The sequence below is a fragment of the Phocoena phocoena genome, chromosome 2 (assembly GCF_963924675.1).
Source record: "Phocoena phocoena chromosome 2, mPhoPho1.1, whole genome shotgun sequence".
Classification (NCBI taxonomy): domain Eukaryota; kingdom Metazoa; phylum Chordata; class Mammalia; order Artiodactyla; family Phocoenidae; genus Phocoena; species Phocoena phocoena.
The window spans coordinates 84,557,463-84,574,261 of record NC_089220.1 but is presented as its reverse complement, the minus strand read 5'-3'; the positions used below and the strand labels follow the sequence as shown (position 1 = coordinate 84,574,261).

The 16,799-nt window shown below is 39.9% G+C and overlaps 1 protein-coding gene across 5 annotated transcripts in view; it reads right to left on the bottom strand.

The window, feature by feature from the left end:
- The window catches only part of NUSAP1 (nucleolar and spindle associated protein 1), a 32,188-nt gene that overhangs the window by 1,066 nt on the left and 14,323 nt on the right, over window positions 1-16,799 (bottom strand). For all 5 annotated transcript variants that reach the window (XM_065871602.1, XM_065871603.1, XM_065871604.1 and 2 more), the window contains 6 exons: window positions 13,937-14,038; window positions 12,742-12,851; window positions 9,077-9,258; window positions 6,905-7,062; window positions 3,656-3,772; window positions 607-715 (listed from right to left, as the gene is read on the bottom strand). In XM_065871602.1, coding sequence (XP_065727674.1) covers window positions 607-715; window positions 3,656-3,772; window positions 6,905-7,062; window positions 9,077-9,258; window positions 12,742-12,851; window positions 13,937-14,038 — 778 coding nt within the window. The remainder of the gene's footprint in view (window positions 1-606; window positions 716-3,655; window positions 3,773-6,904; window positions 7,063-9,076; window positions 9,259-12,741; window positions 12,852-13,936; window positions 14,039-16,799) is intronic.

The window sequence follows — 16,799 nt, the reverse complement described above, 5'->3', positions numbered from 1 at the left end:
TCATGATAATGATTTTAATAGCAAATAATAAGGTCTTGGTGGTAGCTGGCAAGTCAAATGGTAGTTAACCCGGTACCAGGAGGGTGCCACACAGGGAATTGGCCAAACCAGGACCAGCTGCAGCCCAGGACAGACTCTGGTGTTAACTTGGTTTCCACACAGAAAGAAGCCTCTAAGGATCATCCTGGGGTTTCCCCCTGTGTAGAGCCCTGAAGCCTAGAAAGCCTGGTTTCCCTGGGAGTGTGAAATTTATGTGCGTACTTAGGTGCCCTGGGCACCTGGATTGGTATCTGGAGGGACATCCAGGTGCATTGTTTGGACAGATAGGTCATGTAGGAGCAGTGCTGTGAACCGGGTCCTCTTCAGAATCGCCTGCAGAGCTTTGGAAACAATGCAGATATGTGGGTCCCATCTCAAACCTAGTGAATTAGAACCCACTGTGGTATTGCCTAGGCACATGTACTTTTATTAAGTTCTGTATATGATTCCACTTCTACCCTCTTGTTAAACACCACTATTACTGTGACTCTATCCCCTCAGAGACTCTGCTTTTATATACAGTCTTTCAAAATTAAAAGAATAAGAACTGGATAATTATGTACTTACCTGGTCTGGCGATGAGGTTGTTTATAACTTTTCTTGTGTAAGCTTACTCTGTTGACATGTTCATTCAGAGAACTGTTTTCTTTAGATTGTCCCCATGGTTTCAGTTTTCCTAGTTTAGGACAGAGACAGAGACAGATTTAAGAAAATTCTTAGGACTTCCCTGGTGGCACAGTGGTTAAGAATCCGCCTGCCAATGCAGGGGACATGGGTCGAGCCCTGGCCTGGGAAGATCCCACATGCCACGGAGCAACTAAGACTGTGTGCCACAACTACTGAGCCTTTGCTCTAGAGCCTGCGAGCCACAACTGCTGAAGCCTGCGCTCCTAGAGCCCATGCTCCGCAACGAGAAGCCACCGCAAGGAGAAGCCAATGCATCGCAACGAAGAGTAGCCCCCGCTCACCACAACTAGAGAAAGCCCGCGCACAGCAACGAAGACCCAATGCAGCCATAAATAAATAAATAAATAAAAAGATTCCTGTATTTATATTCCTAATTTTCTCCTCATCTGTGGCTACCTGCTTGCTGTCAACATTCATACTTTGTTTTTTTTTTTTTGCGGTATGCGGGCCTCTCACTGTTGTGGCCTCTCCTGTTGCGGAGCACAGGCTCTGGACGCGCAGGCTCAGCGGCTGTGGCTCACGGGCCCAGCTGCTCCACGGCATGTGGGATCTTCCCAGACTGGGGCACGAACCTGTGTCCCCTGCATCGGCAGGTGGACTCTTAACCACTGCGCCACCAGGGAAGCCCCATACTTTGTTTTTAAAGACATTTGCCAGTATAATTCTATTAATTTCAATTTAATATCCCACAGATAGACATTACATTTTTTTCCTCTAAAAATAAGTGTCTTTACTTTTTAATCCTTGGAAAGCCAGAAAAAAATCTTAAAAAAACAAAAAAAACTTTAATACTGAATCCCATTACATAGCACATTAAAAGAAGCCATAACAACTAAGTAGTTTATCCCAACGTTGCATAGGAATATTTAATATTAAAGTAGTATTTCATCTGTGCAGTTTATTATTGTTACCTATTAAAATGTATTTGGAATGGAACAAGTGGGAATATTTTGTTGGCTTTAGAACTGTGACCAAATTTCCAGATGTTTATATATTACTTTATTTGTATAGTTTGACCTACTTCTGAGTACCAAAGATTACCATTTGCAGTGTTTCCCATTTTATAAAAAGGACTTTCACACCTGCTGTATCATTTGATCCTTTCAGTAACCACTGAAGTAGTACTTATTTTCCCTTCCATAAAGGAATTAAGTGACTTGTCTAGGATATAAAATAACAAGCACAGATGAAGCTCTCAACCAGGTTTTTTACCATCAGTAGAAGTTAGTGGTGATCAGTCATTCCCATAACAAATACTTTTTGAGTACCTGGTATGTGCCAGGGACTATTCTAGGTTCTAGGGACATAGCAGTGAACCAAGTGGTCAAAAATCCTTGCTCTCTTGGGGTTACATTTCCAGTGGTAGAGGTAGACAGTAGTCAAGTAAGATAACACCAGGTGGTACTATGTGCTATGGAGAAATGTAAAACAAGGTGAGGAATAAAGAGTGTGGGTGGGTGGGTGGGCAGGGAAGACCTTTCTCGGTTGCTGACAGTTGAGTGGATGCCCCATTAAAACAAGGGAGCAAGCTGTGCAAAGATCAGTGTGAATAGTGTTCCAGGTGGAGCAGAGGGATAATAAGTTCGAAGACCTGGAGGAGGGGTGGTGTTTCAGTGTTTGAGTAGCTGAAACACCAGTGTGGTTGGCACAGAGTCAGGGAAGGGAGGAGGCAATGAAATGAGGGTGGGAGAGAGACAGGAAACCTTAGGAGGTTCTGAGCAAGCAGTGATGTGCTCTGATTTGTTTTTAAAGTTGTAGTGGGGCAAAGAGGCTTTTGTAGAAGCCCAGGTAAGATGATGTGACTTGGACCAAAGGGAGTCACAGTGGAGGGATGAAGAGTGGTCAGATTAAAGATCAATTTCAAAGATGGAGTTGAAAGGACTAGCTGATAGACTGGATATGGGGTCTGAGAGAGAGTGAGGAACCAAAGGTGACTCCTAGGCTTCTGCCCCGACACTCAGGAGAGAGGTGCCGTTGCCACAGATGGGAAAACTTGGGGAGGAAAAATGGGTGGGAGAAGTTTTCTTAAACCACGGTTCAGTTTGACTCTTACCTCTAAATAAGGCTTACATTTTTAGGCTTCCCTGGTGGCACAGTGGTTAAGAATCCACCTGCCAATGTAGGGGACACAGGTTCGAGCCCTGGTCTGGGAAGATCCTACATGCTGTGGAGCAACTAAGCCCGTGCATCACAACTACTGACCCTGCGCTCTAGAGCCCGCGAGCCACAACTACTGAAGCTCGCGCACCTAGAATCTGTGCTCCGCAACAAGAGAAGCCACCACAATGAGAACTGCGCACCGCAACGAGAGAAAGCCCATGCGAAGCAACGAAGACCCAATGCAGCCAAAAATAAAATAAATTTATTAAAAAAAAGACTTACATTTTCATTATATTTGTTTCATTAACATTAGTAATTTAAAAATAAACACTGTTACATGATTCTTATAGGAAGGTTTTGTTTTAAAGTAATTCCAGAAGCACTGACAGATCACATTAAGTACTGACGTTTTAAATGGATGTAAAGATACTTTAATATATCCCCAAGAGCGACACCTGGCCAATAAATGTCCCAGATTGTTTGACCAGTGATTCTCAGCTTGGGATCCTTTAAAAACTATAAAGAGAACATTCATTTACCCACAGCCTAACTTCCAAGTTTCTTGATTTTGGCTGAAGTTTTATTAATACTTTGTAGTAACACTGATTAGAAGTTGTCTTTGCTTAATAAAAATGTAAGTGAATCAATTATTTTTTTTTTTAGTATTTGCTTAATGGACACTTTTTAAATCATGGGTCACGTGGATACAGGGGCAGAGGCAGGAATTCTACACCAAGTATGGCTTCCACTGAGTCACTAGAATTTTTCACATCCTCAGATGCGGAATTGCCCAATCTTAAATCTTGTACATCAAAACATTCCCACATACCTTTGTGTGGCTCATAGTTGAGGGGACGAGACAAACTTGCTTTGAGATCAAACACTGGTTTTCTATGGGAGATCGGAGTCTGCGCTGTCTCAGCTGTCAACTTGAACGGGGTAATAACTAAAACAACAAACAAGATCCAAGGGCTTAATTAGAAAAAAAGACCTGTTTAAGTATCACTTTTCAATCTTAAAAATAGAATTCAATATGAATGGTCTGAAACATATAGGGTTAAAAAGGAGGAGAAAATGGTTCTGATGAACCTAGGGGCAGGAAAGGAATAAAGATGCAGACATAGAGAATGGACTTGAGGACACAGGCTGGGGGGGAAGGAAAAAAAAAAAAGGAGAAAAGAATAACTGAGGAAAACTAACCCCTTAGCTGTTCCCGTTAGCAGCTCCCCAAAGCATCTAAATATTGTGACATTTCCTAGGATCAGCTGGAGTTTAGAATCCTGTTTTAAGAATTAATCGGGTGAGGGACTTCCCTGGTGGTCCAGTGGGTAAGATGCCATGCTCCCAATGCACGGGGCACAGGTTCAATCCCCGGTTGGGGAACTAGATCCCGCAGGCATGCTGCAACTAAGAGTTGGCATGCCGCAACTAAGACCAAATAAATATGTTTTTAAAAAAAGAATTAGGGCTTCCCTGGTGGCGCAGTGGTTGAGAGTCCGCCTGCCGATGCAGGGGACACGGGTTCGTGCCCCAGTCTGGGAAGATCCCACATGCCGCGGAGCGGCTGGGCCCGTGAGCCATGGCTGCTGAACCTGCGCTTCCGGAGCCTGTGCTCCTCAACGGGCGAGGCCACAACAGTGAGAGGCCCGCGTACCACAAAAAAAAATTAATTGGGTGGGAGGGATAAATTAGGAGTTTGGGATTAACATATACACACTACTATAAATAAAATAGATAACCAAAAAAAATTACCTACTGTAGAGCACAGGGAACTATACTCAATATTTTGTAATAACCTATAAGGGATAGGAATCTGAAAAAGATTATATATACAGTTATATATACACATGTATATATGTGTAATTGAATCAGTTTGCTGTACACCTGAAACTGACACATTGTAAATCAAGTTTATTTCAGTTAAAAAAAAAAAATACCGGGTAAATTTTCAGGCTGCTTCCCTGATATTTACCCTTTTATTTATTTATTTTTTAATTTAGTTTTTCTTTTTTGGCCGAGCCATGCGGCATGCAGGATCTTATTTCCCCGACCAGGGATGAAACCTGCACCCCCTGCAGCGAAAGCGTGGAGTCCCAACCGCTGGACCACCAGGGAATTCCCTACCCTTTAAAAAAATTATATATTGTTAATAGTAACATTTTCATTAACACAAACAGATATAAAGCCTGCAAGGAACCTAATCACATAGAAATAAAAAGATCCATGGCTCTGCTTGTTACTAATGAAGGCTGTTACCGAAGAATACGAATTTTTGTAACATAAAGTTAAAAAAAAAAAAAAAAAAAAAAAAGTTAAAAATATACTAGGATGGTATAATTTGGTAAGCCACATTTTTGCTACAGTTGGGCAGCATATATCTGGCACATTTTGTAATCCTTTCCCCTCACAGGTTGCATTCAGGCCATCGTCAAATGTTGGCACTTGCCCGTATATGTGAACAAGCAACTAGGATCTAGGACCACCTAGTGAAACAACCCAGAAAAGCACAGAACTCCTGTGCTGAAGCCATTCCACTGTGTTGCTATCAAGTGCTGGCAGGGAGGGGAACAATGGGACTGTCCCACACTGCTGATGAGAATATAAACCAGTACAATTCAACCAGTAATGTAAGGGTCTGTCTACCCTACTATCCAGCAGCCCCAGTCCTACTCTTGGGAAACTGTGTACACGGACAGGAAACATGTTCCAGAATGGTCATAGCTACACTATACAAAATAACAAAAGTTGGAAATACCCATGGGATCCATGAGCAGTAAAATGGATAAGTTGAAATATATCCATACAATTGAAAAACACGGTGAAAATGAACTTTAGCTCATTTATTAATATGATTCTTGAAACAGTGAATAAAGCAAATCACAAAAATTAGTTTGATTTCATTTATATTAAATTCATATTTGATAACCAGGGAAAGAAAACTATCCCATTCCGACTGGGCACACCACCCCTGAGTTAGAGGAGAAAGCTCAGGATATGGCAAACATTTAGTTCCTGCCTCATGTCCTTATCTGTGAGTATTTGTGAGTCCTTTCTCAGTATTAGGCAGGTGGCTGCTGCTCAGTGACCCCTGCTCCATGTAAAATGACACAGTCACATCTTAGGCAAGTCCACTCTTCATTTTTTAGCCCTGCTCTCTGCCCAAGCCCCTTTCTTCCCCTATTACAGGATGATTTAGAATGCTTTGTGGAATGTTTCCTTGCTGATATAGAAACGATTAAGCGTGGGTAGGAATGAGAGAGGTCATCTAGAGGAAGAATCATAAATTTTCTGATCCCACCTCTGTACTCTCTCTTGAAATTTAGTTGTCAGTCCCACTATTCAATCTTTAATTTAGGTGTCAAAGGCATGAAAAAATCCTGAGTCTCCACGCTGATTATTACCAACAATAATACTCTCTTCTTGTTTAAACTCTTGCTGGATTGCTCTAGTCTCAGGGAATCTGGCAGTCCTTCCTGTGTAATCAAGGCTCTTGCCTGACATTCAGTAGGACTCTTGAGAGAATTTTGATATACTCAGTTCTAATACAGGCCTTAACCTGTTGGTGATACTCTTTTAAACCTTCACACTGCTATTGCAGTGTTCTTTTGAAAACCACTTGGTCTTTGTAGGTGATGATTAAGTAGACAGTGTGTAGAAGATTATCTATATGGCTTATTCTGGCTTATACAATCTACTAGTAGTCAATAGTGTGGCATTTATTCCATGAACTCTGGGTCCTGTTAGTTTCAGAGTCTGGCAGAACCATTCAGAGGCTGTAATGAATACTGTAATCCCCCTCCTAATCGCTGAGGAGGGGCTGAATGTTCTTCATTCAGGACAGGATGGAGTCTTCTGGCAGATATGTCAGTTTTTTTTGTCTGTGTCTCTGGCACTTCCCTTGCCAGTATAAATGAAAACTATGCTAGACAAATTTTTGCTTTTGATTCTATAGATAATGGAGACACTTTAAAGAAACAGACAATCATATTAGGAAGCTACATGGTTTAAAGATAAACCAGAACTTTGGGGGGTGGGAGGGAGGTTGTTTTGTTTTGTTCTGTTTTTTTTTTTTTTTTACCAGCAGCAGATTCAGCCCTTGTGGTCTTTAACTTGTGTGTCTCGAGCACAGCCTGGCCTTTTGGGGTACTCCCAGATGTGGTCACATGTGGAGACTTTCTGGCTGGAGTCTTGGTCAGTGAACGCTTATGCTCATTATCTTTAGTAGCAGCTGAAAACCTAAATAGGACAGTGGAGTATAAGACATGAGTACTTGGGTCAAGCTTCTAAACAAAACCACCTACCCATCACCAAGCACTGAAAGGGCCTCAATAAATACTTGTTATACAAATGAACCTCTTTCACAGAATAGACATGTCCTTAAACAATGATGCTAGAGCAAATCATTTATCAACTTCCGTTATTTGTAAAATATGGTTTTATATTCTCTGCTCTCCCTGCCTTGGCCAATGACAGTATAAGGCAGAGCTCAAAGGAGATGCCTATGGGCCTCAAGTTATAGGTTAGGAGGTATTTTAAAAAGTTCCCCTTCTTTCTCCTCCTCCTAGTGAGGGCAAGTCCAAGGGAACAGGAGATTGCTATGCCAAATGAGTGATGGGAGCATTTCTTCCATCTTCCTAGAAGAATGTCATTCATTTGAGTGGTACGTAAGTCCTTCTCTACTCAGAGCAAATTGTCATAAATGTTTTTTATTGATCCTCTGATGCAGAGTTTTTCTACATTTTAACATCTCTGAAATTAGAATGTGTTTTACAATTGGTAACACATCAAAGTAGTCAGCAGTGCTTTTTCTTAGTGGTTCATAAAATAATGGTGAGTCTTCAGTGGATGGTATCTTAGATTCAATGAAAATCCAGTAATGACAGACATAAATACACATAGGGTTGGTGGTGGTGGGTTAACAGAAGGGAACTTCTGGACTTATAACTAAAGATTTGATGGTGATCCTGAATCAACATCTAAAATTATTACCCAAGACTCTACAATAGAGTTAAGAAAATTAGATGTGGTAGGAAAAGTGCTACTAATTCCAGGCTGTTCTGTACCCTGCATGAAGCAAGGACTAGCCCCTAACCATGGTGTTCTTAACTATTAATAAATACAGTCAGAACTGCCAAGTATAGGTACCTCATGTTCCAGGCTAACTCAATAAGAATTCCAAATTCAAGGGCATTTTTCAGTTTTTAAAAACTATGTCAGATAATTGCACGTGTTGGGAAAGTGTTACCATGCACCAGTTCTGTTAGATGCCGCAAATGCCCTTAAAAAAGGAGAGAAACAAAGTTCGGTATTAAGAGAAAGGAGCCTGAAGATCTTCATCTGTGGGGACAGTCACAGTTGAGGGCTCACCTGATGTCAGGAAAGGCACAAGCAAAGAAAACAGGGATCAATGAGCATGAGATGGCTATGCTACTGCAGTACCCAGTGGGTTACAATGTTCATAGTTTAGGATGAGTCAATTCTTTAGCTCACTACATTGGGAGATTAGGAATTTAGCTTCAACTTTAGACTTACGTCAACAGAAAAATTTCTATTTACACATCTTTGCAGACATACATTAAATTAATAAGGTAAAATATCCATATAGATCTTATTTTCTATCTTTACTTATGAATCAAACGTGCGCTTAGGGGGACTTCTCTGGTGGCGCAGTGGTTAAGAATCCGCCTGCCAATGCAGGGGACACGGGTTCGAGCCCTGGGCCGGGAAGATCCCACATGCCACAGAGCAACTAAGCCCGTGCGCCACAGCTACTAAGGCTGTGCAATGGGGCCCATGAGCCACAACTGTTGAGCCTGTGTGCCACAACTACTGAAGCCCATGCACCTAAAGTCCGTGCTCCGGAACAATAGAAGCCACTGCAACGAGAAGCCCGCGCACCACAAGAAGAGTAGCCCCCGCTCGCCACAACTAGAGAAAGCCCGGGGGCAGCAATGAAGACCCAATGCAGCCAAAAAATAAATAAATTAAAAAACCAAAACAAAACGAATAAAAAGGTAATGTTTTTAAAAAAAACGCGCGAGCTTAGGGAAGGTGGACAAAACAAGAAAAACACAAATTTAAGGGAAAAAAGTAACATAAATAAAAACTGTTTGCTGATCTTTCTCTCTATTCCGATCCTTTCTCCTTTTTCATCAACACTAAAACATCTGTTGTAGTCCGCCTGAAATGTATTAGAAGCAGTAAAACTTTGAGCCCTCGCCCTTGGTTCCATTTTGGAGCTCTTCTTTACCTGACGTTCATCTTAGTTGCTGAGAGCGCGGAGCGCTTGGCCAGCCCCTTCACACACAAGGTGCTACGGCCTGCGTGGGGCCGGCCTTGTGAGCCCCGTTGGCTGGCGGGGGTACGAGCCACAGAGAGTCTTTCTCGGGGAGGAACTGGAGTTGCCACCACTCCCTTAGTGCCGGGCTGCTTCTGAAGAAAGGGAAACGCACCACATTAAAGCTGGCCTCTGAGACAGTATTGTCTGGGCAAAGTGCAGGAGAGTGCCCCCATTTATCCCGTTTCATCGCCACTTTTAACCCTGTCATTCTTCCTTCCCCACTACCTCACCCTACCCTACCTGCCTGGCAGGCTGAGCAGTTCCCTGCACCTGTGTTGCTATGGTGACTCTGATTTAAGAGAAACTTCTGGTTGTGCTGAGTAACGTGTTACAGAAAGCCTTTCCCAGCTACCATGTCCCCAGGTATTTTCTAACTAGAGAAAGCAGGTGGCTAAACAGTCCCCCATGGCCAGAAAGGGAGGATAAATTGGTTTTCTTGGAAAGATGGTTCCTTTGAGAGCATGATATGCAGTTTATTAAATACAAACTCAAAGAGAAACCTACTATGTAAAAAGCTTATGGAATCTACAAATAATTCCTCCCCTACCCACCCCTGGCTCTCCAATAGCTTTTTTAAGTTCTTTTTAAAAAACCTAAAGAAAAGAAAGAAGGGAGGAAGGGAAATGCTCTCTTTGAAATGGCAGGGAAGGGTTCCACTTATGTTATCTTTTTCTAGATACTGTCAAAGCACAAAGAATGACTGAATGTTTTACTATCATTAGTCTAAACTCTGCTGCAAGCAGAAGAAATCTAACTTCACTGACAGCAGAGATAGGACTATTAAAATTGACAATGTAAAGCCAAAAGACATAAAAATTCTGATTATATCCTATGAAATAATACAAGAAACTAGAGAATTATGTTAACTTCTCATTTCAACATACGAGCAGAAGAGATTCTCATGTTGTGAGACAAATTTAAAACCAAAGTATTTGGTAGATACATATCTTTACTATAAGCTGAAAACTCAGGTTAGATGTATTAAGTATGCTGTTATATTTAACCACCCCTTTTATGCCTTCTTCTGACTTTCCCCTAAAATTCCCACTTTCCAGTATACCTGGTGATAGAATCACCAACTCTATACCTTTGCTTGAGCAACTTATGTTTAAATGATTCTACTCGCACTGAATACCAATCTTTCTGACTTTTCAGGTAGAATATTATGCCACAGACTCTAGTAGCACTAATTTATTTTGTTTGCAGTGTATCTAACCAATTCCTTCCTTTCTTTTAGCAAAAAAAAAATCCTGGTTTAACAAAGCAAAGAGCTCAATCATACCATACATAAAAATTAAAATGTGGGTTAAGGAGTAAACATAGGGAAAAATAATAAAAGCAGTAAAAATAAATATAAGAGCATATTTTTATGATCTTGGGACAGGGAGAGCAAGACAAAACCCTCAGTTTTAGAAGGAAAAGCTGGATAGTTGGATAAAACAATACAACCTTCCACAAGGTAAGACACCGTTAAGACAAACTGTGGGAAAGTATTTAGAACATATAATACATAATATATGTACATAATTATATGTATTATTATATATATGTCATTAATATAGATAAGTGGCTCATAAATCAGCAAAAATTAAGAAAAAGCAAATTCACAGCAAAATCATCAATGAACACATAAATATTTGTAACATAAACATGTAACATGTAATGATCAGAGAACTGCAAATTCAATTGGGATTTTGTCATATACTGTCAAAGATCAAAAAATTTGATCATTCCTACTGTTAGCAAAGTAAACAGGCAACTCAGGGCACAAGGTTTCAGATCATTGCAGAGGGGAGCCATTTGGCAACTAACTCAATCAGGTTTCCATCCTCTAATCATGAAAGGAGAGATTGGTCACAGCCAGGATGATTCTCTCTAGATCTCTGCTCATTTCTTATTGTCCATCACTCTCCAAATGACCAATCCCCAAACAAGTCAACCGTCAAGAAATCCATATTAGCTATGGTGAAGTCACTGTAATTGTTTTTTATTCTCTAGTCTCCAAACAGATCATACCAAATAACCCATTTGATTAGCCAATTCCTTCAACAGTGGCGCTGGGGTGGGATTTTAGAACTCATTCAGATGGGGCTATCAACTAAAAACCAACATAAGCTACTCATTTATTCAACACATCTTCAAGGCTACACTCAAGTTTATGGTTGAAGCAGTTGTTCTACCCTTAACTTTTACCTGGAAATTAATTCATCCATATTAAGTAGTACAGAAAGCTTGACTTTCAATCAAGTACTTAAGTAGGCTCAGCTTCATGGTAAGGAGAACGAGTGGCCCTCCTTACAGGCATATTTGCAGCTAGCTCATGCCTATGCAGAAAAAGAAGCTAACTGTCTACTTTCTGTAAAGCATCAGCAGGACACCCTCCCCCGCTCCGCCAGGATGGGCCTCTTGTCCCAATACTCAGCTGTCAATGTTGTGATACTTAGCCCTTGCTAATAGTTAAGAGTCTTCTTATGGACATACTGAATATCTCTTCCCTGGATTATCCACCCATGTTGTTAGATCACTATGAAGGAATGGAGATATTTAATGCCAAGACTGTGTGCTAGAAGGTTGTTAACAGTGTCTTCAACTGTGGTAACAGTGGTTTTATAAATGTTCAAATGACCATTTATTATCCAAGAGTAAGCTTCTAAGAACCGTATGGTTTTTTGTTAATTATGGTTTTTTGGTTAATTATTTAGAACTTATTACCCAGTGCATTTCCCCATTGGCACTGATATCAGAAAACTCAAAACTCAACTGAGTGACTGATATATTAGTCACTGTACCTGTTAACAGTGCTCATTTTCTGCCCCTTTTAAACCAGATTTATACTGTTTTGTGTTGTGTGTAATACCACAAACTGCCTCAAATTCTTTGAGAAATAGGCAGGTTATTATGTATTATTAAATTCAAAAATGTTTCCCATCCATCTTTGTGGTACCCCTTTAACACCAGATACCATGTAAGACAGGAACATCAACTTCCTAGGATGTTATTTACTCACTACTCTGCTGCTAACTCAGCCTCGGGGTTGACTTCACCTTCTCTTACTCAAAGCTGCTTGAGTCCAGCAGGACCTGGCCTGAAGGCCCCCACCCAGGGAGCTCAGTTATGATAGGAAGCCTTTAAATTAGCAACTGCTAGTCACTCCTTTTCCCTTTAGGTCAGAGACAGGGAGAGATGGCTTCAGCCATATATCAGTCCTTCCCCAACAAAAGTGATAGGCACAGTGTCTGAATGTGGAAAACAGAACAACTTATTGGTACTTTGGAGTTCTTCCTTTTTTTTACTGTTTACTTTAAAAAATTTTTTTACAAATTTTTTTTAAATGTTTTATTTTTTTAACTTTATTTTTTACAGAATTCTTTTTCATAGTGAAGATTCACTGCTTTATCTGGAGGGTTTTGAAAATTCTCAAAAACAAATTTAAAATAATAAAAATACATCAGACTCAAACAAATCCATTCCACTAGTAGAATAATAGCTAATTGTATTAACCATTGTATATACACAGTATCAACATTAAAAACAAACAGCTTAGTGGCATTAAGAACATAATTTTATCAGCATACCTTCAGTTCATTAAATGAATTGTGTTCTTCAAAATGTTTCTTTTTTCTCTCAACATATTGATCAATGGACTCCATTTCCTTAAAACGAGCCTCATGAAGCTTCTTAAAATCTAGAATATTTCCCCAAATATGACAATTAACAAGACAAAGTCCATTTATTCACCTTCCCTATGTTTTTCTGTTAACACTTGTTCTTGTCTTGGCATCCCTGACATTCAACTTCAGCATCATCTTTGCTAAAATTTTAATTTCAAAACATTTAGGTTTTAGAAAGTCAGGGGCAAAGCATATTCACCTTATAAACTATCGAACACTGACCATCTCTCCATTGTCCATTTCACTGCTAACATCTTCGTTTAGTCCAGAGGATAAGAAAAGATTAACAGATTTGTCCTCTCCCCTCACCAATTAATTAATGGCCTTTACTTAATCATAAATTTGACATTTAATAATGCTAAGAAAGCTCTATGCAAAGGATTGGCAAACTTTCTGTAAACGGGCAGACAGTAAATATTTTAGGCTTGGCGGTCACATACACTGTGGTCTCTGTCTCATATTCTTTCTTATATACAACACTTTACAAATGTAGAAACCATTCTTAGCTCAAGGGCTATAAGACAGGCCAAGATGGGCAATAGTTTGCTGACTCCTGCTCTGTACTATTCTAACTAATTATATTCTTATTAAGTATAATTGTTAGAATTTGTCAAATATGCTAACCAGCATTTTAAGTACTCTAAATATATAGCACAAGCAACATTCTATGTGCCAGGCAACAGAGAAAGAGAATTACATGTCCAGAAATGGAGTCCCTTAGACTTATTACTAAAAATAATTTTTTACAAGATAGACATTGTGCCAAGTACTTGATACACATTAATTCTCAGATATTTCTTGAATACTTGCTACAGGTTAGCTGCCCTGCTAGGTAATCAGAAGTGGAAAACAGTCTTAATTAATCCATATATTAACCTGATGAAATAGGTAGTTTAACTATTCCCACTTTAAACTGAGGACGTGGGTTTACTGGGGATAAATAAGTTTCCCAAGGTCTCACAGGCAGAAAATGAGGGAACGAGGGCGCAAACCCCAACGCCAGTGTCTGGGCCTTCGGCTGTCACAGTGCACTGCCTCTCCAGCGTCAGCCTGAAGGGGGCCAACCACCATTTTATATTTCTTTGTGTGCAAAACTTACTTGGAGTAGTGCTTGCAGTTCTTTTATTTTTTCCACGTTTGGAAAACCCATCTGTGTAGAGAGACTTCTTTCTTTCTGAAGGTATCTTTGGACCTTCATTACCTGAATCCAAGGATACAGAACTAATGAAAGATTTCCAAAAATTATTCCCATTAAGAAATGTAAGTTAACGTGGAGCATATTCATGTGATAGGCCTCTGCCAAGCTATGGGAGAGACGGCACAAGGAGCACAAAGCATTAGTTACAGCATCACCACAATTTTAGCTCATATTTCAAGTAGACAGAAATTTTATGCTTCTTGTATAGATGTTTTTAAATTTCTGTATGTTTATAAAACTCTTTTCCAGAACTTTTGCTTGAACATGTCTAATTGTTTTAACAAGGATGATAAAAGTCACACAATCCCACCAGCCTAAGAAACACTATTATCATTTTGGCTATTATTATGTTTATTATATTTTTTCAGGTCCTTTGCTTCTATACTTGTTTTGCTTTTGTTCTTTAAATCCAGTTAAAGCCATCATGTATATAAGGGTTGCTATTTCCCCCTACTTATCTCCCACATTCTAGTATCTTTTTCAGCTTAAGGCAATCTACTAAAAACTGTGCAAGTGGGTTTTCAAGAAATGCTACTTATAAAGTCACTCATCCTTAAGGTTTCCCAATGCATCCATAAAACAAGGCAAAAGAATGACTGGATAGAGCAGAGGGGTTATAGGGCTTTTGCTTGGACCTTGGCCATGAAATAGGATATTTAAGGAGTCACAGTCATTCCTCACAAGATACTTATTACAAATGGAAATATAATAACTATTACAAAGGAGCAACCTAGCAGACACCACCATAACCAGGTGATGCAAGTTGACAAGACTAGTCATAGAACAAACCAACATCTGAGCCCTCTGGGGTGCTGAATGAGGAGGACACAGCCCTAGTTTGCGGGATTCCTGCCAATAGTGCATGATCTGAATCTAACCATCAGCAACATTAGACAAACCAAGTCAGAGGACCCAAGAAACTGTATTTAAAAAAGGTCAATGCGGTAGAAGACAAAGGAAGGCTGAGGAACTGTTCCAGATTAAAGTAGCTTAAAGAGACATGGCAGGACTTCCCTGGTGGTGCAGTGGTTAAGAATCTGCCTGCCAATGCAGGAGACACGGGTTCGAGCCCTGGTCTGGGAAGATCCCAAATGCTGCGGAGCAACTAAGCCCATGTGCCACAACTACTGAGCCTGTGCTCTAGAGCCTGTGAGCCACAACTACTGAGCCTGTGTGCCACAACTACTGAAGCCCATGCGCCTAGAGCCTGTGCTCCTCAACGAGAAGCCACCACAATGAGAAGCCTGCGCACGGCAACAAAGAGTAGCCCGTGCTCGCCGCAACTAGAGAAAGCCCGTGTGCAGCAACAAAGACCCCACGCAGTCAAAAATTTAAAAATGTATAAATAAATAAATTTATTCAAAAAAAAGAGAGACATGGCAATGAAATGCAAAGGATGAGTTGAGATTTGCCTTTGTTTTAAGGGACATTGCTGGGATGAAATCTAGATAAGGTCTGTCTACAGGTTAGTTAGCAGGTCTCACACTTTCTAGCCTCAGGATCCCTTTGTACTCTCAAAAGTTACTGAGGACCCCAAAGAATTTTTGTTCATGTACGTTATATCAATATGTGCCATATTAGATATTAAAACTAAGACATTAAAAAATAATTGATTCACTAAAAATATACCCACTATACGTTAACATAAATAATTTATGAAAACGGCTAAAATTTCTAAATCAAAAAAGTGAGTAGAGTGTTTGTTGTTTTTCTTTTACAATTTCTTTAACATCTGACAATAAAAGGCAGCTGGATTCTCCTTTCTTCTGTATACATATGTTGTGATATACTGTTTTGATTGAAGTAATATATGAAAATGAATTTTGTCATATACAGCTATATGGTTGAAAGTGAAGAGTATTTTAATAGCCTTTTCAGATAATTGTGGATATTCTTCTTTGATACTATACCAAACCTTGACAAGTGGTTGTTTCTGAGGTTAGTTGTAATGCAGAATATGAAGAAGCCCTATCAGTGAACTTTCTGCTCTCTGTACATTTGTGAGAAAAAGTCCTGATGTTTTAAGAAACACAAATATTTAGGGGTAAAGGGGAACATATCTGAAACACTCTCAAACACCTCAGGAAAAAAATGTATATAACACATATACATACGTAGATATGTATATAAATATAAATAGGAGGATAAAGCAAATATGTCAAAATATTAACATTTGAGAAATCTAGGTGAACGATATATAGGAACTCTTGGTACTATTCTTACAACTTTAAGTCTGGAATTATGTCAAAGTTTAAAAAATTCCTCTCACCAGAAACTGATTTTTCTCCTTCAAACTGCCTGTGTGCTTCATTGGGCAAACCTGACTTAAAGGGTCCACCCTCATTTTTCCCATGCCTTCAAAACTGGGTCCTAGAAGTAAGTCTTCTTGACAACAAGATTGGTGAAATAATAGATATTTTAAATTTCACCCCCACTTCTGACTCTGTCATATTTCTTTACATTCCCCTCGTCTCAGGATTTCAAAATGTGTTTATAAGGCATATGCATCAAAATTACCTGGGGTACTTATTAAATCTGCACAATTCCAGGCTCACCTCAGACCTACAAATCAGAACATCTACCTTCTTTAACTTTCTAGATTTAGTAAGACATTCAAAATTCTGGGGTAACTGGGAGGGCTCAGCATTAGAAATTCTGCATTAAACTGCTTGGTGGACATGAGTGGATCATCTTCTCTCCCAATCCCCTCAGGCAAGCCTCAGGTCCCAGATAGATGTGCTGGGGGAAATGAACACTGAGACAC